General features: G+C 30.5%; 2 protein-coding genes across 6 annotated transcripts in view; both read right to left on the reverse strand.

Annotated features, from left to right (window-relative positions):
- The window catches only part of LOC127739089 (slit homolog 1 protein-like), a 296950-nt gene that overhangs the window by 119839 nt on the left and 149600 nt on the right, over positions 1 to 27511 (reverse strand). The gene's annotated exons all lie outside the window — the stretch shown is intronic.
- LOC127739085 (slit homolog 1 protein-like) lies at positions 1153 to 27182 on the reverse strand. 4 transcript variants are annotated; one of them, XM_052250668.1, is made up of 12 exons: positions 27090 to 27182; positions 25392 to 25574; positions 21406 to 21477; positions 20182 to 20253; positions 19132 to 19203; positions 16965 to 17036; positions 16483 to 16554; positions 14584 to 14655; positions 13098 to 13243; positions 10816 to 10926; positions 4260 to 9279; positions 1153 to 2788 (listed from the first exon to the last, which is right to left on the reverse strand). In XM_052250668.1, exons 2-11 carry the CDS (start codon positions 25571 to 25573, stop codon positions 9140 to 9142), a joined length of 1011 nt encoding a protein of 336 aa, XP_052106628.1. In that variant the 5' UTR covers position 25574; positions 27090 to 27182; the 3' UTR covers positions 1153 to 2788; positions 4260 to 9139. The 4 variants fall into 4 exon arrangements, with proteins under 4 accessions (XP_052106628.1, XP_052106629.1, XP_052106631.1 ...); XM_052250669.1 differs by having other exon boundaries at positions 27094 to 27174; XM_052250670.1 differs by lacking the exon at positions 1153 to 2788 and adding an exon at positions 3465 to 3727.

Consider the following 27511-nt stretch of genomic DNA (forward strand, 5'->3'; position numbering starts at 1 on the left):
TATTTTGAGATATTTGAATTTAAATTCGGGTAAATTACAGACTAGTTTTTATTAAAAAATCACAAGTTTTGAGAAACAATATTTTGTGCTTGAATTACAACCAAGTTGATAATTATGTTAATAAATGTTATATTAAATTGATTTTCAACACCCAAAAAATATTTTAATTTTGTTTAAAAATTTTCCGTCTGATTTTTTGGTGAAAAATTCACACATTCACAAAATTTCGAAAAATACTTTTCTGTTATGAATTCAATGAAAAATTGACGTATAGGTGAAATTATTAAGGTATTCCAAATCGTATCCAGATGTAAAAAAGTTTGAAACATGTGGTAACAAATCTAATGCCTCTCATAAAAATGTGGAAGTGGAATCTAGTTGTAATCTCCTTACTTGTTTAATATCAGTTTTCTATTTTGATGGGAAGTCATAATTTTTGTGTAGACAATGAAGATTTTGAGAATAAGCCTTTCTCTCTATACAAATGACAAAAGAGTATCAACAATCAATATTTTGAGTATCTAGTGGTAAACATTTTTACCATGTAACAGATTTGAGTACAAGTCATAAATGTCATAAATGTCATTTATTTTGCTTATTGTTGAGGTAACTAGATACATAATAAAAAGTGCTCAATACCCCTTTATTGTAACATGACTTCCAAGACATTTAAAGCTTCTATGACCAAAGTTATTCATAATCAAAAATGTATGCATGTAAAAGATAAACAGGACTTTTTGCTCAGGATTGAGACCATATGGTTACATACTTCTATAGCATCTGGTGGAATATTGTATCATTGACAATCATATCACATCTTCTTATTTTAAGAATACAGATTTTGATATATGCATAAATATAATAACTTTCACAACTGATAATGCTTGTTAATGAACAAAAAAACAAAATTGAATCCTGTATAAAATTTGAACCATTTCAACTGTCATCTTGAACTTTAAATAGTCTTTGATTTTTTATTAGATAAAAAGCAAAAAAATTGCAAGCACACGTTAAAGACATTTATACAAGAACGGTACTACATCCTATCCCTTCATCAAATAACAAACAAGATGCTCACATATACCTGTATTTGCTCACATAGATTATCAATATATTATCTAAAAATATTATTTAAAAAAATGTGATAACAGATTTTTTTTAAAAGTCTTTATTTAATATAATCCTGAAAAATAAATCTATTTTCGACATTTCATTATTAATCGTGGTAATCTTGGATATAATCAGTCCATCAAGTGTAATAGAACAATCCATGTAAAGTTTGTTTGAAATTGGCCTCAGAAATTTCAGAGCGGCAAATTAAGATATGAAATATGGACAGAAGACAATAATGGACACAAAGTGATGGCAATAGCTCACATATCCTTAAAGTAACTGTATTATCATACAATGTCATAGCACAAACTAGTGAACCCGCTGTCAAAAACTACGTATACTGTAGATAAAAGTAACAGTGACCCATTTCTTGTCTAATAGGTTATATTCATTAATATGTTGTACACAATGTAATCAGTCTTACTATGGTTAGAAAATTGTTACCTTTGACTTTAAATCCTCCATATTATAAAGAACAATAAAGAATATTTATGAATTTTATCAAAAGGTTAACTATTAATATGATTTAAATTGTATTGCCTGACATTCAATTATATAGAGTTGCTAAAGAATAAGGTATGCATAGTATACTAGAGCACGAATCAAAAAGACTAAGTTCTTGTCTAAAACTGTAGCTGACAAACATAGATTCATTTTAAAATTCTTGGTGCAACGTAATATTTAAATCATTATATCAAAATAAGTGACCTGATGTTCTATTATGTCAAGTTTAAGTCACCTAAGAAATAAGTGTTTTTGGTAATAACAATTACTGTTTATTGATATCATAGAAGCTTTATCACAGAAGTAAGTATGTCTGCAAATGAAAATGTTTGTTGATATCTATTAGAATTCACCCAAATTTTATAATTTAGATTCTGCAATTACATAATCTGAACCATACGGACTCTGAACCAACGTACTCTTCGTTTCGTAATACAAAAATCATACACTCTGAATGACAGATTTTGATGTTGTAACACGTAGTATGCCTAGACTATTTTTTGAGACAAAAGTGCTCTTAGTCAATCAATACCATTTTTTGAATTGACAAAATAAAATGTGTCTTGCACAAGCCAGTTGAAGCTGCCTTTTTGGCTAACTGTTTTGACATTCTTTTATTTTCAACTAGAGTTTTGAAAGATAAGTCATTTTAGCAATATTTAGGGTGCAATCCATCAAATGTAAAATTATAGTAGCTAAATTTCCATGTGATTGCAGATGTCTAAATAAAAATTTACAATCATATCAAGCATTATTTGCATTAAAGCTTTCCCCAAAATAAAATCTGACACTTAATCACACTGCTTGTAACTTTGACGACCTAGATATATACTCCTAAATAAGATTCTGGTCCAATGAACCTTTTAAAAGTTAGACAAAATGTATCCCCCATCTTCAGTTTTTTATTCAATTGGTTATAGAGTTTACGACAGTCAAAAGTTTTTATAATGTGCCCAACGACTGTTCGTCAAATTGCTATAAGATTTATAGAAAATTCAAAGGTTGGTGAATTTTCCGCAGGATCTTCATTATGGTACATTTGCCACTCAAGAATGCAAGTTTCGTTATGTCAGATGCTTGTGGTGTTTTCGTCTTTAAATATACATCACATAAGATGAGACAGTTTCATTTTTAGTTACTGCTGCTATCTCTACTATATCTGACTGACGATCTGAAATTTACAAAATTATCATTTAATCAAACTTAATAAATGTAATTATTTTACAACTCAAGAAATAAAAGGGACAAATTTTCCAAAAAAAATAATTAACTACTTTATATCATATTTGTATTTCTGTAATTGTTTTGTATATAAATCAGGCCGTTTTTTTTTTACTTTTGGATCGTTTTACGTTTGTCATTTCGTGTCGGTCATTTAATAGCTGGCTATGCGTTTTGAGTTTTGTTCATTGGTAAAGGCTGTACGATGAACCTTTAATATGGTTACTAACTTCTGTGTCTTTCGTCTTTGGTAGAGAGTTGTCTCATTGGCAATCACACTACATTATCTTAATTTTATAACCATTAATATGACTTCGAAACAAGAACAGGTCAACATGTCAAGGATGGTTCTGTATAATGTGGAATATTATTATGGTGTAAAAGCTTAGACCGAAGCACATTTTGAATGAAGTGGTGAATCGATTCATACTTAGAATGTGTGCACAGTTAATGTTTCCACTACCTGATACAATTACAAAAAAGAAGAACTTTTGCTAATAAGTATACTCATCATATGCTATAATCGTATAAATAATATCAAACGTTTCGTTTGTTTCCTATGCATTTTGCAACATTGTCATAGGAAGCACATGCTTTCATGAATATAGTATTTTTTGGAGAAATGAAAGACAATTTTGGAATGTTTTGTGCTTGTTGTTTGCCAACAAAAGTGCAGATTCTTATGTAAAGTAATTATATGTAAATGAAGCTGTTTACACCAGTTAATTTTGATCGGTTATAACTCAGATACACAGAAATTCTTTTATAGAATACATACACACGCCTGTGATTTCAAGATAAAGTTCAATAATTTGAATGTTTTCACAAGCTATCATTTGTTTAATAGGTGCAATTTCTTCTAGTTGGTCAGTGAGATCTTCCTCAAAGCCTAGAAAATTGTTGTAAATTCTAATTATAATTGACTTATACTGTCTACTCAATATACTAAATATTTGATATGATTTTGCTAGGTTTCAATTCTAGTTTTATTTTAACTGTTTCTAGTTGTGCTAATGATTTACTCAATAGTTAAAGACATTAGTGTTCTATGTCATATGAACACTTGTGGAAAGTAGTCTCATTGCCAATTAAATCTTCATATTTTTTTATATTGAGCTTATAACTAGAGGCTTTCAGGAGCCTGTAAAGGCTCGTCTGGATTGCATGTTACCGGAATGAGAAAATATCAGTAAAACTATGTGTATGGGTAAGACAGGAATTTCTTTTCAGAGGAAAAACTAAATATTAAATTTAAATGGACAAAAATAGACTATGGATGCAAAGTGACGACAATAGCTTTCCCTTTCCACCAGCCAGTTGAGCTTATAATAAATAAATAAAATGACAAGTGGAAGGCTCTAATTATATACATTTTTTTTCGGACATGACCTTTGAAATACAGAATGAAGATATGAATTTACCAATATTGTTTTCGTAAGTTGTTCCCTCTAGAACTTCTGCTTCACCATTACTGTTACATTTCTCTGATTTCAGCTGAATTCTTCTCATTTGACATTTCTTTGTCTTTGGTATTTTACTGTACTTTTTCTTATCTCATTCAATAAAGTAACACGCTTTATGGTAAAGTTGACTGGTGAGAGCCCCAATGATGTATGAACCTGTTAAATGCATGTCAGGGAAATTAATTGTACAATAACAACAGTATATATATGCAACCTTTATATAGAACACACTGCAATCTTATGACTGAAATTTGAAGAAGATATATGATAATAGAGATAAAGAATGATGCTTATATTTCGGTGATTTTGTGGCTAACAGTTAACATTTTTGAGACAGCTATTCACAATTGTAAATTAACTCGTTATGGGATTCGTAAATTTTATAAAGGAATCAATTTTACCCCTTGGAACGCTTAAAAAAATTATCCGTATCCTGCAAGCTTTTATCAATGAAAAGGGGATAGGAATCGGTAACTCTAGGTTATAGTATCAACTGGGAGACATAAACTCCATTTGCATTGGCGCTGAAATGTTTTTACATAGAAATGAAGGAGGGGCGAAAGATACCAGAGGGACAGTCTAACTCGTAGATCGAAAAAAAAAAAAAAACTGACAACGCCAAGGCTAAAAAAGAAAAAGACAAACAGACTAATGATAGTACACAACACACAACATAGAAACTTAAGACTAAGCAACACGAACCCCACCAATAACTGGGGTGATCTCAGGTGCTCTGGAAGGGTAAGCAGATCCTGCTCCACATGTGGCACCCGTCGTGTTGCTCATGTTATTACAAACGTGGTAAATAGTCTAATTCGGTACGTCACATTCGTGAAAAGGAAAGGGGATTGTAGTTACGACATAAGGAACATATCCGATATCATCTGTGAAACTGTTATTCCATAACAGCCAACCAACTCGTGATGGCGTCCGTAAAATTTACGAAGGCATGATTTCAGCTTCACCATTTGAAACTCTTGGTTTAATAGCTTCCTTGTAAGCAGCAACCCTCTATCAAAGAAATCATGATAGGAAATAGAAGCCCGGGAATATCGTATCAATTGGGAGATATATACTCCGTATGCAGGCGCTGCTGGAATGTTGCTACATAGAAATGGAAAGTTCACAATTGGGAAGCTGAAATCATCTATTTTGTCGTAAAGTTTTGTTTTCAACCGACCCTCATTGTCAATTTCTAGATGTAAGTCAAGATATGAGGCAGACTTAGCTGTATCTGTTGTATCCTTATCTCAAGTTCGATGGGATAGATGCGTTCAACACAGTCACCAAATTTTGAATTATTTAGCGAGAGAACATCATCTATATAGCGGAAAGTAAAGTTAAAGGATATTGCTAACTTCTTATCTTTCTTCCTTAGAATTCCTGTATGAAGTCAGCCTCATAATAATAAAGGAACAAGTCGGCAAGAAGAGGGGCACAATTGGTTCCCATTTGAACGCCGACAGTCTGTTGAAAAACACGTCCTCCAAACGTAACAAATATGTTGTCAATCAAGAAGTCAAGCATCTTGATAATGTCAGTTTCAGAGAATTTTTTGTTTGAATCAGAGTGATTCTTTACAAAGTAGGATTTATCCCTCCCTAAGACAAGATACTTATATCTACGTTGGCAATTCTTTTTATGAAACAAAGCAATACCAACTCTTTCAATTAGTCTTTTAGTTTGGAATGGGGAATACTTGTGTAAAGTCAAATGTTTGATACTATGGCAAGATGAAAGATTCTTAGATTGTATGTACTCTAAAAGATCTTTGGAATTTTTTAGTATCCACATCTGATTCACGCCACATCTAGAATAGGCAGTGTCACAATAACTTTGAAGCCCAGCTTTAATTGCTGATAAAATAGAAGTTAAGAATTTAGAAAGAGGTTTCGTGGAGCAACTGGAAGACCCAGCAATATACTGTTGTTTGTAAGGACACTTATGTAGTTTAGGTATCCAATACAATGATGGAAGATCCAGTTCTTCATCTTTGGTTGAAATTCCAAAGAAACATAGAACAGACCTATGATTATCCAGGATGTCCTTTTTGATAAGTGTCGTTAGGGTATATGTTGAGTTTTCAAGTGAATTGTCAATAGCTAATTCATTTATCAAGCAATTTATGTAATGAAATTTACACACAAAAACGATGTTGTTTGGGGCTTTATCTGCGGGGACAACAACATATTTGTCATGGAGGTAGGACAAGTGTTTTGCAACATTTGGGTCTTTAAAGATTGACGTAGCATGGGTATTGATAGACCCATTCAGTTTCTTAATTCTGGTTTGTATCAACGCGATTGAAGATAACTTTAGTCCTAGTATCTATAATATGATAAACCGACATCTGAAAGTGATTGGTTTTCGTGAAGAAGAAAACTTATATAGAGTAGGACTACATAGTCCTTTTAGGATCTTTAATATGTATTATCACAAAACAAATACTAGTTATAATTCATCTAGAATTGTAAATAGTAGTCACTGGTGAAAGGTGAAAACGAAACCAACTCGACTCAACTTAACAATAAATGAGTATTCGGTTATGTAAACATATTATTCATTAATAATGGTTGGGACATCATATACATATATATATTCTATTTCAAAATTGAATTTCGTGTATATCAAAACGCGCTTCGTATGACGAAAAGCTGGAAGGTGTAATAATTAATACAGATGTATTCAATTATATTTGTTATATATTGAATGTAACAAGATGATGTAAGAGAATAACAATTTCACAAATATTTAAAGAACTGCGATGTGCAAATAGCATACAAAGTTTATGTATGTCAGTTATGCAGCTAATAATTGATAACCTGTCGCTCCCGACATCGACCAGAAGTAATAAAAAAGGAATGTGACAATGTGTAAAACTTAAAATATATTCAACAATCAGACGCAACCAATTGCAGACTGACAACGACAAGGGATAAAGTAACTGTGTTATTCAATCTATATTTAGGTGGTTAACAATAGGTTGACATAAACAAATCAACAACAATTACAGCTTTATTCCCGAAAACAGGAGCATACCAAATGAAATATGGACAGGAACAGACTTAGATGCATTCGTTTTACCCATGTTGATGTGTTATGTGGTTGGTCTATCCCTTTAATTATCACTGATTTTAATATAAATTGTGACATATACCTTTTAAAACTAGCATTTTGTAAAGGTTCACCATTTGGAAAGGGTTAAGATTTTGACAACCCTAATTAAATATTTTGAAAATAAAACATCCATATTTGAAATAATAATCATGCTTGGGATATTACCTTAGAGCCCACCATTTTTGCACGCACGTCAAATTTATAAATGAGTGATTGAATTATGCTGCTATTAATATATTATTGTGGTTGTGATTTTCAGGTATGATTCAATGGATCCCTAGTATCTATGAAAAGTATTCTCAAAACGAGTTTGCTGATTTTTGACTATTAATCAAGGTACATAATTGAATATCAAACATGTTATTCGGTTCGTTCCTTTCCCGCATGACGGTATTAATTTAGGTTATCAAAGTAATGAATCAGAAGATACTTTTCAAAAGGTAAACAAAAAGCTCCGCAATTATAACTTCACCTCTGAATAAACTCATCACTAGATACTATGATTAAAAGTATTTAAATGACTTCTCTGATCTGAAAAGCTACAGTTTGATCCATTATTATCAAATTTCGGCAATGTCGCAACGACTCAAACGATGCCAACCATCTTTTACAACTACAACAGAACATGACTTGAAATAAAAATAAACATATGTACTACAACTGAATTCAAATAAAATGAAATATAAAACTGGAAAAAATATATCGTCTGCAAGCTTGTTATAGGAATTGTAACTTCTCAAATACATTCAGTAAATGAATGATTGATGATTTATTTCTAACCATTACCAATGTCTTAAAATATGAAACATATTAGAACAAAGAGTATTTAAGGTAAATTAAAATATTTAAGAGACTTAACCTTAGAATGAAAATAAAAGACATAATCTGTTTTTATATCAATAAAGTGAACTGACAATGATATTTATAAAGAAATATTCAATAGTTATATTTACATCAATAAACAATCAATGGTATGTCTCATGAAAAATAATATCATATATCTAATATATTTACTACCGTTAGTACAAATATATCTTTATGTTTAAAGCAGTATTTATCATAGATAATACAACAACAACATTAAATGTAAGTATTAAATTAGTTAATTATACATACATGTATCATGAGGTGAGTACATTTTATAAGCTGTGTTGAATTTATATTTTAAGTTTTCATTCATTTCAGCAATGTAAAGTGTATAGCATGATGGTATTATATATAAAGCAAATCACAAATGAGAGAACTTTAAATTTTGTCAAAAATGAAAATGACCTTTAACTAAGTTTCAGCTTTTTTAAAGCAAATTCTCGACAAAAGGAATTAGACATTTCGTATATCTACTTTTATAAATGCTGTTTATACGAGTATGCAACAATTTTTTGACTGATTAATTCAATTGACAAATCGTTCACCATCAATCTATATACATTGTCAACCAATATACAGTTTGACAAAAACATGATACAATGTGCAAGGGAACACATAAAGTGCAAATAAGTAACACATGTTTAGATATTTTGGGAGCTAAATATCGAAGAAATCATATGAATTCTTGTTAAAAGAATAACTACCGCATGTCATCATTTACAAAGATACGAAAACAATTACTTTTTTTTCAACTATTGGTTAACACATCCTAAACCTTTTTGCAGCATCGGACTGTATACCCATGTATATATATATTTTGAAAAAAAATATATAAAAGAAATAACGTGTTTGTTTTATAAAATAGTCGGACCCGTCTTTATAAATTTCATTACCGTCATGATAAATCCATGCGACACTCGAAAAGCATTTATGTTACAATTTACCGGGAATACGTAATCCATCAAAATTGCATTACCTTGTATCGTTTCTTTGACTAGAGAAAATTGAAATAGAACAGTGTAAATATGACTAAATTCACATGAAAAAATCGCCTCATGAGAAGCTTAACGTCATATGAAACGAGTGACTGGTGAAAAATAGTGTGTGTCCAATTCTTGAACCAATGCATGTATATATCATAAACGTAGTCTTCTGTGCACAATTGTATCAATTTTTACGCATTCATATCGTATAATCGTAATATGTTTTAACTCTCGGTCTGTTTTGATATGAAAATATGGCAGCTGATTTATTGTCGTGTTATGAAGCCGTAGTTTACCGATTGTCACCTTAGTAAATAATCAACAAAGAAGCATGAATATTGAGCACGTGTATACCATGTAAAATATTAGGGTTAACAGTTTATTTCAATGACATATCCATGCGTATTGCGTATTGCGATCACCGAATTTTTACGAGAAAGGTCACGTTGAGTTCACTGCATACAGAAAATATATCGGCGAATGGTTTACTGGAAGCAAACAATTAAAAAAAAGTAAATTTCGCCTAAATTTGGACAAATTATAGAATTTTCTTGAGAAAAAGTATTTGTACATAAGTTTTATGATAAAAACTAACCATTTAGTTATAAAAAAACGGGTGCAGGTCGTTTCGTAACCTGGTCGTTTCGTACCTAGTCGATTCGTAACTTAGTTCGTTTTGTAACTGAGACGTTTCGTAACCTTATATTAATATATCATGATATGAGCTGTAGATTATGGAAGATATGTTAAATAAATATTTCGATTAACAAAATAAAAGATTTATTGATATATATTTATCTATATATAGCATTTATTAAATAATTGATTGCACTTAATTTCACATTTTAAAAGTACGGTTTTGACTACATACGAAACAGAAGAATTTAAATTGTCCATCATCATTTAGTTGTACCCAAGAAGACGATTAAAAAATTAAAAAAAAAACCAAAACTTCAACTCCGCCAATGGCAATTGCATGTCAAAGTGAAAAAAAAAGTAGAAAACAATTATTTTTTCAGGTCGTGTGCCATTTTTAAAAAAGCATATGCATCACTTTTTATTAATTTGAAGTTTCATATGCCATTAACAACGCGATTAACTTTCCGATTTTGATCTAAGAACTTCACATAACAAATTGTACAGTGTAGGATAATTCAAAATTACATAAGGGACATGGTAATCAACTAGAGTCGAAAGATACAAAGGGACATATACATGTTGAATAAAGAAACGCAAAAGACAATTTTGTGAATAAAGAATAGTCTAATATTCAATATTTGAGTCTTATTATAAATATACTATTTTGACATGTCAAAATTGACAAATCAATTTGGTTATGCATTTAAGTGCTATTTTCTTCAACTGAACTAGAATTAAAGATGAATATTTTTCCTGCTATTGGAATATGATTTTAAGAATGAGGGTATGTAAGAGGTCTATATTTGAGTTTAAGAACGACGGAAATGGGAAAAATAGATGTGTTTTTCATCTTTATAAAATGCATTGTAAATTTGGCCTAAACATCAACAAAATAGTTTCCCTCTCACCTGTACATGTAGCACCGGTCCAGTTGCCAACACACGTGCATAACAAATCGCCATAACTGTTTTGACTACAAGATCCACCATTTAAACAGTACTCAGGATGACACGAATAGTCTACGAATGATTATAAAACATTTTTACATTAGAATAAGCACTTTCAATATTTTTTTCTATATAAAGCATGCTAATGAAAAACAAAAGAAATACATATCTTAAATTTATTGATGATATTTTAACTTTGATTTATAACCATATAGATATATAACTGAATGATTATTGAAACGATGCCTTTCGCCTTTAAATTGATAAATTAATTAATCACATAGATATGTTGAAGCTCAAAATCATGAAAGGAAACAAGAAGTGTGTTTTAAACGTCTCTTACATATGATTGCCATAGAGTAAAGACATTTTGCAGTTTTTTTTATCGATATACAAACTCAATACTCAGTACAAATATACAAATAAAGGTAAAAACAAATACTGATTGAATCGTATAAACGTATCGAGGCCGGTACATTGTCAAGATTAGTGTCTCCATCTATGTGCAAAATTACAGCACTCGCATATGAGGGTTTAGAATGTCATATTTGTCAAACAGCTTATAATATCGCTTTATTTTTACAACGGAACTGACTTTGATATATTTAAAGTGCAATTGCCTTATTGGCAATGTCAAAAATAAAAGATGCTGTCGAAACAAGACATAAACATACAAACATATCTATATAGACAACATTTTATATAACGATCAAAATAAAGGATTCGCATATATTCTACAAAATATTTTTAAGTGTGTGTAAACAATATGTTTCTTATCGAGAAAAAAAGATTTTCAATAATGATAACCATCAAAATTCATATTTTATACATTCATTAACTGATGTGTATGCTTTATTTGAAATATAAAGATATACAAGTAGCATTACTATTAAGATTTTAAATACTCATTTTCGCCATTTACCTATTTCATACGGTTGTTTTGTTTTCATTAAAATCTTCTATTGTTCTTTTGCACAAACGTTTGATTTACCATATTTACATTTACATTGTTGAATTGCTTTTTTGACATGTAACATGATGCAAATGAAAAAAAAAATCAAATAGTTAAGAAACAATAATGCATACAAAAATGAAATATGATTATAAACATCTGAAACTCAAATTTGGTAAACTGAGCTGTCATGAAAACTCGCAGATATAACAAATACTCAGAACGTTGATTATTTGTCAATTCTACATTCTACATTTCAGCTGAGGAAATCTACAGAATCCATGTACCGTAAACATCCTGCGTAAAAGACACTTTGAAAAAATTATCTTCTTAAGCAACGGTTGTACTTTCTGTGTGATACCGTTCTCTTTCTCATACTTATTTACAACGATCTCAATATAATATTTAATTTCGCTATTGTACTTGGACAGAATCATAAGTTTCCCAAGGTTTTTGTTTATGGGAAAAAGGGACAGCAGATACCAATGCAACATTCAAACTTAGTTTTGTAATTTTGAGAGCTTTTGGAAAACACCAAATACGACAGAACGACAAATCTAAAAACCTAAAAACTTATTTAGATAAATCCCACACAGAACTCTAGGCGATCTCAGTTGCTACGGAAGAATAAAGTGATCCTGCTCAACAAGTGACATCAATCTTAAATATTGTTTTTAAAAAAATCGGACACAACCATGGATATCAATAAAAATAATAGGACGACAAAAAAAAAGTTTCACATAGCATTCAGGTTTGAACATCAAAATATCCAATTATAAAACGACCGTAAAAACTGGGTACTCCGAAAGATACAACAGATCCTGCTCCTCATGTAACATCTGTCTTCCTATTTGTCCATTGATTAGGCGGAATGGTAAATGTTTCTAGTTTTATCCGTAGACAGCGACAACTACAGAAGTCATTGGTGCATGATAGTTATACAACCGTAATGTTTGACCAAATGTGAAAGTCGGAAAGGAAAATTAGATTTTCTAAAACAAAGATATACAATTCTTTTATCAGTTGAGACATCACAGACATTCAATAAAATAAATAGCACATCATTCAGCACTGAAAACTAATCAAAAGTAAAACAAACCTTTTTAAAAATTCTAGACACAATTCAAGATCGCTTAAGGGTTTGACATTTTCTGCTCCAGATATGGCATACACTCTGCTGCTAATACATCTTCGACACATGTGGGTATATAAACAAGTGGCCTTTTAAAAACATGAAGCAACTTATTCATGCCATTGCCATTGCTTTTGAATTAACCGAAAACATACTTACTAGTACAATTAACAAAAACACTTTCTGGGAGATAGAATAGTTTATCATTCCCCCGATCTAAACATGTTACAATTCCCTCTTGTTGATTTGTTTTCAACCAGGACCAAAATGGAAAGTTTTTACAATCACAGACTAGTCGAAGACTTCTGTTTGAAAAAAAATGAAATTAAATAACTGTATTAGGTTTTAAGTACATTTCGTATTCGTACGGTTCAGGTAAATACAATCGAACAATTATAACGATGAATTACAGGACTAGTACTGACCTTTCAGATCAACAATGAGCTTTACATGCCAGATAATGTTTTAAAAATAAGAATAGTCTTTGCACAGTAGCTCCGAGTCCCATCAACAATGATCTTTACTTACAAACTTCAGTGGTTGTCGTTATATTTTTTATTCATCAACTGTTTTGTTACAAATAAGGCTGTTAGTTTTCTCAAGTGAACGGTTTTACATTTTTTGTGCGGTGCTTTTTTTTTTGGCGACTAAACGGTATTTTTTTTTCTTATTGTTGAAGGTCGTACGGTTACCTACAATTGTTTTCATCCTCTTCATTTCAATTGTGGTGGATAGTTACTTAATTTCTATTCATACCACATTTCCTCATTTTATAATCATAATTTAAAACTGAATTTTTGAGATACTTAGTCTACGGTTTTTCTACCTCAGGAATAGATAACCTTAGCTGTGTGACAAAACGTTTAGGACTTGGTGGTCTTCAATGCTCTTTAACTTCGTACTTTATTTTGCTTTTTTTATTTTTTTTATTTCGAGCGTCACTTGTGCGTCTTTTGTAGTTGAAACGCGCGTCTGGCGCAAGTACAAAATTTCGATCCTGGTATCTATGATGAGTTTATTTATTGTGTTTTACTGTACTGACTAAGTCTGAACCAGAAGCATGATATGAAAATGATTTGCATGCAAAATTATTTGCGACACAATAATGAGCTTGTTATTAAAACATTAGTCAAAATAGTGCTTGAAAAAATTCTATTTTGCATAATTTATTTAAAAGGTATTGGCGAAATCTACACGGTTTAAAAAGACTTATCATTACGAAATACTAGTTGATTGTGACATTTATCTTTTGCAGTGCTGTTTTCATTTTTTTTAACGTTTAGTAACGATTTAGAAACCTGTTTTTTCAGTTGTCATGTTTGGTAGCCTTGCAATAGGTGACGTATCTCTCTTCTGCTAAGTATATAAAACAGCACGTGTCACGCGGTAAATCTGTCTTATATGTGGCTAGCGAGACAAATCTTGTCAACGTCCTTTATTACGTTAACAAGAATTAGGCAATATGCTTGAAAGAAGTGGGCGCTTGAAACAATATGAGCTTGCTGATCAAAAGGGTTGGGTGCGCAACAAATATTCAATCTCAAACTAAAGTGTCTGTTCATCAATACATCTCGCACTAAGTTGTTGATGTCATCTTATTATTGATTATGAAATAATTGTATAAATTTAGTAACACAAGTCTTACAGAATTTGTAAGCTGGGGAGATGGTCAAAAGTATCATTCCTGACAAATACCACTTTGTTTCCGCTCAAGTCTCTAAAAAATAATTAGGTATATTACTCTATATTATCAAAAATGAATTTACTACTTACGATTTAAACCTTGCTCATTCACAGATTGATAAAGATTACCCCATACATTACGATAATGCATATTGCAAATGCACAGAAAGAATGTGCAGTGAACAAAGTTTTTTAGATTTATTTTATTTTTCTCATTATTTTTGATGATAAACAAAACTTTCAAGGTTTAAGAAAACTATCAAAATGAACAAATTGTTGCATGTTTTAATAAATAATATATAATTAACATTTCGTTTGTACAATGTAGGAACAGACACAAACCAAATAAAACTACAGGAATGGTCTCAGGTGCCCCGGCAAATTGAACTGATTCTGATTCGCAAGTTGTACCCGTCGTATTAATAGCACACTACAGTAAGGTGTGTTGTTTCGGAATTTTGCTCTTGTGGATTTTTCAACAATAAGAGCTAGTGTGCAATAAAATTCATGTTTGTATAGCTGAAGAATAAAATAGTCTGTATAGGGGGTTTGTATGAACATCAATATTGTGGAATGTATTAAACATGGGCTGTTTTCTGTATGACAGTCCGTATTATCACATCCATATCAAATATTGGTCCGGCAATTTTTGGAATGTTTTTTTCTAACTTTTTGTTGCACGAATTTTGTGATTAAATCTTACGGAAAAAAATGATGCGAAATACACCCATTTTTTATTTGATCATCTGGTAGATTTTTTATGGTATATAAATATAAAATGTTGCCATATATACAAACCAAAAAAAAAAAGGAATTGTATGTCATCATTTTAACTTTTGAAACTCGAATCTATGGAAAATACTGATTAAATACATCTGCACATGTATGACACAAACCAAACAGTTAGCTTTATGTATGAGAAAAACCAGGAATAGAAGATGACTTAACATTTTGTTGTTCAATTTTAATGTTATTTACTAACAGTGGAGTGCTTCCATTACTCATGGTTATTACAAAACGATAAAGAGTCCCATTCAAACTGTCACAATAGAGAAAAAATCAATGGGATTTCGATTGCAAAAACGTTTGACTAACAAAATCTCATTCAGTTTTTATTTGAATTCGAATTATTTGACAACAACAGTCAAAGTACATCTGGAATGAAACAATCCTTTTAAAGGTTATATCACCAAGCATTAAAATAAAATTGACATATGTTCAATCAAATTAAAAAAAAAAATTATATAAGAAAGAAGTTGAGTTATAAATTTATTACCTGTATAAACACACAGGGTAGCGGAGAATAATGAATTCTGTGGAATACTTAAAGTTAAGGTAGGGGTCGTACATAATTTCAAAGTTAAAATTTAAATCCTGGTATCTATGATGAGTTTTTTTCAATGTTTTTATTAGCAAGAATAATTAAACAGCAGTAAACAAATTCGAAATCTTTAAACTGATGTTGAAAAACGATGATTTATTAACAATACCTAACCAAAACTTCTATGGTAAATAACTCATTTCAAACAAGTTATAAATACAATTAAGTCATTTTCATATCTCAACTTGCCTGTAGAAATTCAGACGCTTGTTTGATACACGGCAGTGAGGATAATTTTTGTTTTTTTACTGAAGCAGCATATATTGCGCAGCATGTCTCACGTTTAATACGATATATAAAGGCACCAAATTTCTTTTAATTAAGGAATCACAACTTAAACACGAACACCATCAATATAAGGATGAGACTCTTATGAAGGAGAAGTTTAAGAAAGGTTCTTGTTGTTCGAAAAACAAAACATCGATTAAGGTAAACATAGTTTGGTCTCTGACTGATGCCATATCTTATTTGCATACATACAGCAATTTGAGGATTGGTAGATTCTGAAATGCTCCTTGTTGTATTGTTGTTATTTGATTGTTGTATAAAAATCTGAAACAGAGAAATCTGTGGTTAGTATATAGATTTCCTGAAGAGTATTTTCCAAAACTATGATAACTCTTACTGGAAATCAACTATTATTTCGAGGTTTTTTCTGGATTTTTTTCTGTATCTCTTAGTTTTTCAGCTTGAAAATACTTTCCAAATAAAAAATTATGGTCAAAGTTATGTTATGGGGTTGTTTTCGTCATTGAATTAAGTACGCATCTGAACATTTTTTTGCATGATTTGGCAAAACGTAATAAATTAACATTAGACAATTTCAAGTGGAGCATAACCAAACTACCACAACGATTGCAAATCTTACAGATATGTGTGTCATTATTTCTACCAATAATACCAACAAATTGCATATCAACTATAGATGTATAAGGTAGTATTCGTTTAACAAAATTACTCACAATTCGTGCAATCTTATGAGATTGATGAAGACTTTAGATTCAATATTAAGTAGGTTGTTGTCTTGCATTCGTCTGTAGAAGAGAATATAACCCACATGATCTTATAAATTATATAACAAGTTGTTATGTTTGATAAATAAAGGCAACAGTAGTATACCGCTGATAATTCTTACTGAAATCAGCTATTATTTCGAGATTTTTTTTTTTTTTCCTTCCTTTCTATGTTATGTAATGTTTCTCTTTATCTCTTAGTTTTTCAGCGTGAAAAAAACATACCAAATAGAAAATTGAAATAGATATTTTTTTATACTTCCTATGGTTGAAAAAATATTCAAATATAAAAAACTATGCGGAAGAAATTACATTTTCGTAAATTGGCATAGTTGCAACATACATGTAGTTGTACTGTTACATGTACATATTGTATATGTTTGAAGGGAGCGGACACAAATATTTAAAAATCAACCGCATTCTGTTTGTAGTTGTTGTCATCTAGGAACAAAAAGTACAGTAACCGTCTACCATTTTTGAGCAAGATGCACTAAAGGGTCGGAGTAAAATTACCTTATAAACAAGCACGCCAATAATTTGGCCCAACACGTCGGTTTAGTACCAAACAGGGTTGATATTCATATTATATTGATATATTCTAGTGGCGGTATACATGTATCATTTGCCTCTGGAGGTTAAACACTAATTCATCATCTTCAACTATAATTATTTGTTGTCCCTTTTTGTAATTGATGTAAATTTGTTCGTTGATTTTATCTATATAATTGATTCATATCTTGTCTACCCAGGTTTTTAAAATTTACTATACCATATGTGTTTTGCGGAATAACGAAAATATACAATTACATGTAGGTGTGAAATTCACTGCCCATTCGTTTTTGCTGAATAATAGTCCATTTGTCAATCTTACACCGTGTCTAACTTTCTAAACCTTCGCACAGCATAAAGAAAGGAGGAGACTATACCCCCAATTTTAAATGACGGGGATATGAGCAGTCTGGGTCGTTGAACGGCCTTCAACAATGAGAAAAAACACAAACCGTGTAGTAGCCTATAAAAGGCCACGAATTTGATAAACAATTCAAACGAATAAACTAACGGCATAAGTTATAATGTTCTAATACAATTCACCAAAAAAAAAAAAACATATCGCAGACATGCACCAACAACTACAACTGAATTACAGGTTCCGAACTTTGGACAGGCATATACAACACAATATGGCGGGATTAAAAATGTTTTAGAGCGCTCAAGCCTCCCTAAGTTGGCTACAGAACAACATACAAACAAACTATAAAAATCAGTTGAAAGGCTTATCCCAATTCTCCTCTTATATTTGATGTGTTTTCCCTCAGTTTTAGTTTATAACCCGGTTTTGCTTTTTTTTCAATCGATTTATGAATGTCGAACAGCGGTATACTACTGTTGCCTTTATTTATCCCAGTAGATAGGAACGAATTACCAAAAAAAGCTAAAATAAAAACAATTATACAAAGGACCGATACAAGAGTACTTGTAGTTTCTTAAAGCTAGTTAAAAGACATCAACAGCTATTAAATTATTTAGAATGAAACATCACATGCAGTCTGAGATACCCATTACCTTGGGAAATGCCAACTTTAAAAACAAACCAAGGTGTCTACAGTTTATAGGATCATGAGTAACTAACTTTACATATATAGCATTATATGTTGAGTCATGTTTAACCGCTTCAAAAACAAAGCATACCTCATCTCCATATTTTTACAACGGTGTTGTCAAGAAAACAATTTACAGCTTTACTCATCTCATCAAAGTTTAGTAAGTGATATCTAGATATTTCCCTTAGGCATTACATAAGAATATTTTATATCTCTTCCATCACATAAACTTATTGCAATGATATTTTCGTAATCATATTACTAATGATAAATTTGATGCGTCCCTAATGCCTTTTTGAATTTTCATTTAAAGTCATGCCTGGGAATGTAGGAATCCTAATTAGTCATTCAATGAAAAATGACATACAAAATATCCAAAACCTTTAAGATAATTGACTGATGAAGTTGATAGACACAATAATCCACATAGTTGTATCAATTTCTAGTAATAACAATTTACAAGCTCTAGACTTTGTTTGGTTCTTATTAAAATGCCGTTTAAAATGTATACATACAGATATCTGAGATATGGTAGTTTCTGAAACGCTCCTTGTTGTAATGTAGATATTTGATTGTTAATCAACGTTCTGAAACATCAAAATTGTATATTCTCATTAACAAAAATTAGTTTGTCTTCATACATGTAACTCTAGAATGTATTGCGTAAATTTTTGCCGAATTTTAACTTTCCAGTCTTTTTGGCAATATTTCTATTTTTACTTCTTTTTGTTTCTTTATTCTTTTATGTGAAACTACAGACTTTAATCAAATAATTATACCCTCTTTAAGAATTAATAGTACATTAATTTTATGACTTTATATCGAAATAAAAACTCAACATGTAAATAGTTTTTAGCAATTATAGTTGCAAACAATTTGTTTTTTTTGAAAGACCATTTTATTATATTTTAATATTGGGTTTGTTGAAAAGATTTGTGCGGAGATGTAGCTAAAATAGTTTACAGTCTAGGCTCTCGGTTATAAACGGAGTTGTAATAACATGGCAATAGCAATTATTTATAAACCTTTTTATTATATTTTTTGAAAAACCATGGCAAAGTATCAGAAAACTATATCTGAGGAAATGTATACCGATGATCCACTTAAAAACTTGAATTTGTACTTTGTATTATACAATGATGTTTTTCTGTGAACTTCCCGTATTTCTACGACAACCGAATAGTTATCAGATCTGGTAATTTACCGACTGTGTCATATTCACAAGTGTGACGTGTTTGATAAGCGCGGACTCTCATCGTGGTTATGCATGCATTAAATGAAACGCGTATCGTATCGACAGATTTCATATCGCTCAATTTTTGGTTGAGCGATTCCACTGTGGTTTCTTTTGCTTTGTTGGCTTGTGTATTGTCTATGGACTCAAATTTGATAATTGGTAAGCTACCGTTTAATCTTATAAGAAGATCGATTTTGAATAAATTTTAAAATGTTAAATGTTATCAGTTAGCTCTCTTTTACATTAAAATAGTATTATTCTAGTAAGAACACATATTTCCCTTACATGAAAATACACAGACATATATTGCAAGCTGCTAAATACATACAAGTGAACCATGTTTGGCAAATTCACAAATGCTCCTGTTTCAATCGTTGATATTAAACCATCATTCATTGATCTAAAATTATATTCAAGAATATGCATAGCATTTTTGATTGTAGAAGCAATACACAAATTTTAAATACACAAAATTAATACCGAAAATCACACCAAATTATATGGTAATAAATGTTAGCGCTTTCATTCGTCGTTTTGGCTCATCAGACAGTTATGAACGGTAATTTAGAATTGAATGCTTCTTTTTGTCAATTCATTTAGGTAAATCGTTCACCGAAGTACAGTATGTATGAATTACTAGTCAAACATAGGAAAGAATAACGACCATCCAGAAATAGAGATGAAGATCTCGATAAATATATCAACCGCTTAAAAACGGAAGCAGATTAGAATATTTCTCATGTAAATATGTTGTCAAAAAAATCGAAACATGAAAATAAAGCTTGAAAAGGACTTCAAATTGATAAACCAATTGATATCAAAGAAACCGCTATAGGCGGCTAAATAGTAATAATCGACAAATAAACATTATTAACATAAAGTGATGGCGCATAAAAAAAAACCCCAAAAAACCCCAAATTTACCTAATATTCAATATCGTTATCAGGATGACTGAGTCAATCATTAACAGGGTGTAATTGGTGTAAACGTCTTAAGATAAAACGTTGGTCTGTTTGATTTAAATATTTGATAAAATTTTCTTATTTGCATTGGACATTAGGAAAAATCTACTCATAGGCTAACTTATATATACAATTTATCAGTGGTTTTTACATTTTCCCTTTGATATTACTATCATGTAGTTTTTATATCATGGACAGGCCTATTTCTCGAAAATATTAGACAATGACGTCACGTCACGGTGCAGCAACGTCACGTGTTCATGTCCATCCACGATTTATCAATGAAATGCACGCACCTTTATTAATACTAGCGAATAACTATCACAACGGTTTTAACACTTAAAAATAGTTTACTAATTTAATCTATATTTCATATTCTCAACCAAAAAAAAACTTCGTTATTAAAGACAAATAGCCGATATAAAGGAAATTATATGTTTTTACACTGACTTCATCTCTTCGAATATCAGCTCGCCCTGGCGGGTGTGCTTGATATTGTTGTTGATAAAATCAGTTTAAAAAACAAAATTTCTATCATCTTAGATAGATAAGCCACTGTTTAAATATATTAAAAAAATATTAGTACTCACATCGCATATAATACTGACAAATTTTGAAAAGCTCCTTCTTCAACTGTGGTAAAATAATTGCTATCCATCTTTCTAAAATGCAATGCACACGTGTACTATTTTTGATGATTTCTTTGGTGATCAGTTATGAGACTAGTGTAAAATGATGTGTTATTTCTTTTAAACTTGATATAGCTCTAACCATCCCCTTTGGGATCTATTGAGGCAATTGTAGATGTTTGGCTGTCCTGTTCATTACATATCATTTCAATTTGATATCCTAAACATTTATTTTTTTCAATAATCATCTTCTTTTTTTCAGTATCGAAATTATCATAATTCAAAGCTTTGAGAATAATAGGAAATTATATGTGCACCATCCCATAACAGTAGCATAGTTCATCTGTTACAAAGTGAGTAGGTTTTGTAACTCTCACTTAATATCGATATGTTTTAGTTAAATACTGTAAAATATGCGATTTTGATACACAATGGTAATTTACAATCATCATGGTCGTTACATACATAATGAGATAGCTACGTCAAATCATTTTGAAGAAAATGTTGTTTTACAATTAAATCATTGCTTATCAATACAAATCTGTTTTGAATTTATCATTTTAATAGAACATTTTCTGGATATATTTGAAAACCAAGCAATTATTTTTGATGTTAAAACTATAATTAAAAAGCTAATGATTATTTATTTTTTTATTCAACTCAAAGTTTGTTTAAAACTATGCGAAAATGCAGCAATGTAGATGTGTGGTTGTCCTATGTATTACATATCATTTCATTTTGATATCCTAAACATTTATTTTTTTCAATAATCTTCTTCTTTTTTTCATATCGAGGATATTCGAAAAATGGGCCAACGCACTCAAATCGAATATTTTGAATTTAATTTATACGGTCAAATAGGTAAGAACCTTTAGGAATAATTGGGGTACTGTTTAAATCAATCAATTAGTAAATCAAGAATAAGAACGAAATGTTCATCTGATTGAGGCATTTTATACTTGATCATTGAAATTTTTGAACAACAGAGCAGTTTTATCTATAATAAATACTGAATTTTAATGTTTGTATTTGAAAAGTTTAAATAATTGTCCATACAATCTTAATCATCATGTCATGTCCAGTGCTATGAACACTTTCTGATAAAACAGTTACCGTTCAAAAAACATAGACTAGAATTTCACAAAAAGCACACACATAAATATCTTCGATTTCACTATGTTCAAAAAAATTCCTATTATCATTTGCATGTTTTAATTGACTTACATATGTTGACTTATAAGAGCATTCAACAGGTTGAAACAGATCATCGCACGGCAGATGGTGTATGCATACCAGGAGATGCTTACCATGTCGACACACTCTGTCTTGCTTCTGGTGCAGTTCATTGATTTCCTTCATGTAACCTTAATGTGACTTTTCTTTGTCGGTTTTCGATATTTTAACATCAGTAAACTACTATCCCCTTAATGCATCAAATTGTAAATACCAAACAATCCCTTGATGAAACGAAGATGAAGATTCTCGTATCTTTTCATCACAAACAACACGGTATGAAATCCATGTTTTACAGGGATAATCGTTTGGCTCTGCAGGATGAATATATTCGTTCTAAATGTGGACATTTTATTGGAGTGCCAAGTTTTTTGCACGTTAAGACGTCTTTGGTCGTTCGGTAGGTTGGCTGTTTGAATGTCACATTTCCTTTCCTATCCACAATAACATAAGTCTATTTCACGCGGCAGTCGATATTTTGTCCTTTTTCAGGGTAAGTATATTTTAGAACATACTAGTACATTTTTGATTTATTTATCGTCAAACTTTTATCTGGTAAATATGCATGAAATACTTATACGGAACACAAACAAACAACAATCAGTTAATAAGAAAACAGCCTTGTTTTCTCTGCTTCATATTATACATTTCTTTTTTTAATCTAGATTTCTATTCGTTTGCTAATTTTGTTCTATTGTAAGAACAAAGTGTCCTCCTTTCATCATGATAAGAAGATCATAAAACTACTATGTGAAAAAGGGAATGAGTTCATACTTAACGAAGTTTCTCTTAAAAGAACTTATTATAGATATACAAACTTTCCCAATTGGCACTTGAACAGTAAATTATATCCTATTTCTACAAGTAACCTGAATCTGACAGGTAAAAAAAAAATCAGTCATTTTACAAAACGATAAAGTATTTTACGTCTTTTTATATAATACCTGTCAAAGTTAGGCATTTTATAAATAATCTTAAAATCAGTTGTTTAACAAAATGCCTTTATCTAGAAAATGCCACTAACTCATAAGAATAACCTTTAAAATCTAAATTTCACAAATCCTCTTTAGGATTTAAAAGATAAAAACAAATATCGGTCTAAAACTAAATGGAAGTTCGATTGATACAAGCCAGGTGGAAACCCAGTTGAAATTAAACAAAAGAAATAGAAATCTTTGTAATAGAAGGCAAAAAAGGCGAAGTAAGTAAATTTTAACTGTTTGCATCTGTTTCTATGGGGTTTAAAAGTTTAATAAATATGCTTAATTTAGGATTTTTTGCATCATATGTATGTGTTTTTATTTAAATTGTTGAATTTTGTTTCTCGATATTTGTAAACTTTAAAATTATGGACATATTTTCACAAAACAGTCGATTGTGGTAGGTGCAAATTCTCCAGGATCTATTTTGTGCATTAGAATAAATTGTAAGGAAAAAATTCCAAAGAAAGATACTAGGAATAGATTTATCCTCTTTAAGCACCAAATTGCCTCAGTGCCTCCGGTAACAGTTTTTCGGGAAATGTCCCCAGAATAGGCAATAATTTCATCGAAAAAAGAAAGTCTAGTAACCCCTTTGAGGTTCAGGCATGTTTGAGTTGACTTTTCTGTATTGAAAACGTATAAAAAAAATATTTGATATATCATCTCGCTTCCTATGAGTCATTAAAACAGAGTAACAACCGATCAGCCCATAGTTTGTTAACAAAAAATGATCAAATGCATAATAGTACATTAAATGATGCTTAATAGCTATTAGATACATTTGTCTTTTAAAATAAAACTTGCACATACGGATCGTAATGATACTAAGCGGATAAATTCATCGGTTTTCAAGAGCTAAATTGACATCATCACTACAATGGCTTCCATTTGTACGATTGTAAAAATTAGGTGGCGTAATTAGGAGATAATTTCAACGAAGTAAAAAAAGCCCTATCTGGTTGTTACTGAATTCAATTCACACGCTTTTAACTTATACATGACAAACTGTGTTCAATGACAGTATTGTAAACACTTAAAATATTAAGAAATGTCTAGAGGAAAAATTAACTTCATGCAAACATATTAATCATAAATTTTTTAAGTATTTTATTTCAATTGCAAAATCTACAATGGTGAACAAAAAGGTTATCGACACTATTGTTAACAAATAAATCCACAGAAAAGGGATTTTTCTTATTTATTATTAATCATGTTAACACTGAAAATTCCTAATTCAATTATGATTTGAAATAACTATACATTACATGTATTTGAATTAAAGCCCTCATTTCCAGTCGCAACTGAGCTCTTCCCAGTTGTTTTTTTTTTAAAAATGGTGGACTAAGAGTAACCGAAAGAAGTAAAATCAAAGGTAAACCTAGGGCAATCTAGGGGGACAGGTTACTGTTTTCTGATGATTTTGTCGTGTATAGAAAAAATACAACAGTAACTGTTAATTTTCCGTCTAAATTCCATTGTAAGTTTAATTTTATTTCTTTAAGTTGCACTTACTTAACCGAGTACCAGGATGTCATATCGCAGAGTAGATACCCTATCGAAAAAACATGAACTTCCTAGTCAAAAGTCGGTAATATGAAAATAGTCCATTACCAAATTAGTTTCTTTCTGCCTTCTAATTAAGTAGGCATACACAAGTTTGAGTAAGATTTTCAATTTCATGCTATGTCGAATAACTAAGGGTAAAAGACTTAGAATTAGTTGACATATTACATGAAGACAGCGTTGCTTGGGATGTTTTCTGGAAACACAGTCAGTTCTTTCGAATCACAATATACGTTCACAGTATCTCCATCTAAAGTACAGGTACAGTTGTTTGGACATGCTACAACCATGTCAGCAGAGACTACAACCATAAGTAGACCAAGTGCTACATTACAGTACATCTTCTTCATTCTAAAAGAAATAAACAGTAATTTACACTTTGACAAACAATTCTTTAAATAGTAAAATTGGTCAAATCATTGATATGTTTTTAAAACTTCACAAATATATCTTTACAAAAACTAACAATATCAAAATTATCATGATTGAAAGCTTTCAGAATAATAGGAAATTATATATGCACTATCCCATAAAAGTAGCATAGTTAATCTGATACAAAGTGAGTAGTACGTTTTGTTTAAATTGACATTTTATAGTTAAATACTGTAAAATATGCGATTTTGATACAAAATGATAGTTTACAAAAGTCATGGTCGTTAGAGACATTATTAGGTAGCTACGTCAAACCATTTTGAGCAAATATTGACAAAAAATATTGTAAATCATTGCATATCACTACAAACCTTTTTAAATTTATTATCTTAAAAGAAAATATTCTGGATATATTTGAATACGAAACAATTATTTTTGGTGTAAAAACTAACTAAAAAGCAAATGATAATTTAATCGAATATTCAAATCAAAGTTGGTTTAAAACTATGCGAAATTGCAATTTAGATAGCGTGTTTCATACGGTACAAAATATGGATTTTAGCCTTCCAAATACTAATGAATTTGAACAACTGATAAATCAATGGAAATAATTCAGCATATGCATCCTAAAGTTTAAAACCCAATATAATCAATTTCGAACAATTATAAGTCGCTGGACACATAATAATGTTCTCAACCTTTTTTGGGGGTGTGGGGTGGGTGTGGGAGGAGGTGGGGGGTGGGGGTGGTGAGGGCCCTATTTTGAACTAAACAGAAAATGATATCAAAACAATAGAGCACTCTTTGTCATCCATATAAAAACCTCCGCTTATTGTAAAATTCAATAGATTTTTAATAAGATTTTGTAAGACTGTCTACATTTGAGATACATTATCCCTTTTTATGGAGAAAATAAAAATCACCTCGATTATTTTGGAGACTTTCACTGAGTAATAGTTAATTATAAGAAGCCGCAAAATATATTGAAGAAGATTTGGTTTCGGTATATTCTTGCTGGGTTTTCATTTTTGTATGTTTCTTTATTTATTTATAATTTGAGATGATATTTAGCTTATCTTGTATCTATAGAGTTTCCTCTTTTGAATAAATAAAGAGAGTCTTTGTATATAGCTTCTTTTGCTGTGGTGTGCATCAGTCCTGGTGATATTCAGATGAATGTAACAATATGGATTTCATTCTTGAAAGGGCTGTATGTTAGTGTCACTAGTTTTGTCCATGTAATGGTTTTGCACGAAAAATACACCAACAAGGTTTAGACGGTAAAAAGTCGGCTTATTTTTTAACCATGTGTGAGGCTTAATATGTAAGTTAACAAGTAAGGGTTATATGTTCTATAAGCCTCTCAATACATTTATGATACTGTTTGTATACATTCAATCAACACAATTATCTTAGATAAATAAAACAATTCCTATGATTTAAAATAGAATTTACATTCAAATACAAAAAAAAAGATAAGAATAAAAGACTTACATACGTTTAGATCATCTATCATCTATTTTATTCAACATTTATGTATGAAATGGTCGTTTTGTGCTTTTTTTTATTTATATCTTAGCAATAAAGCTATTGGCCAACACGCAGGAATGTGAAATGAAAGTAACAAATAGTTATTTGATTAAGTGCGGCGTACATTTCAAAGTTACTCATTCATGTCATTTTTGACTTTTAAAAAACAAATTCTTACTTTTTTTTTGTTGTTGTCCTTTTGTGATTGATAATTTTCGTCTTAATTGTTTATTGTCTGAATTCAAAACATCTGCTGTTACAGTGTGCTTAAAAATATTGTACATGATATTCTAATGTATGCAATTCATATTTTATACAATTCCTTATGAAACCGTTTAATGCAACTAACTTTAGAGTACAAATAAAGATATATTGACAATATATTA

The sequence above is a fragment of the Mytilus californianus genome, unplaced genomic scaffold (assembly GCF_021869535.1).
Source record: "Mytilus californianus isolate M0D057914Y unplaced genomic scaffold, xbMytCali1.0.p SCAF_4, whole genome shotgun sequence".
In the NCBI taxonomy this organism is placed as follows: Eukaryota; Metazoa; Mollusca; class Bivalvia; order Mytilida; family Mytilidae; genus Mytilus; species Mytilus californianus.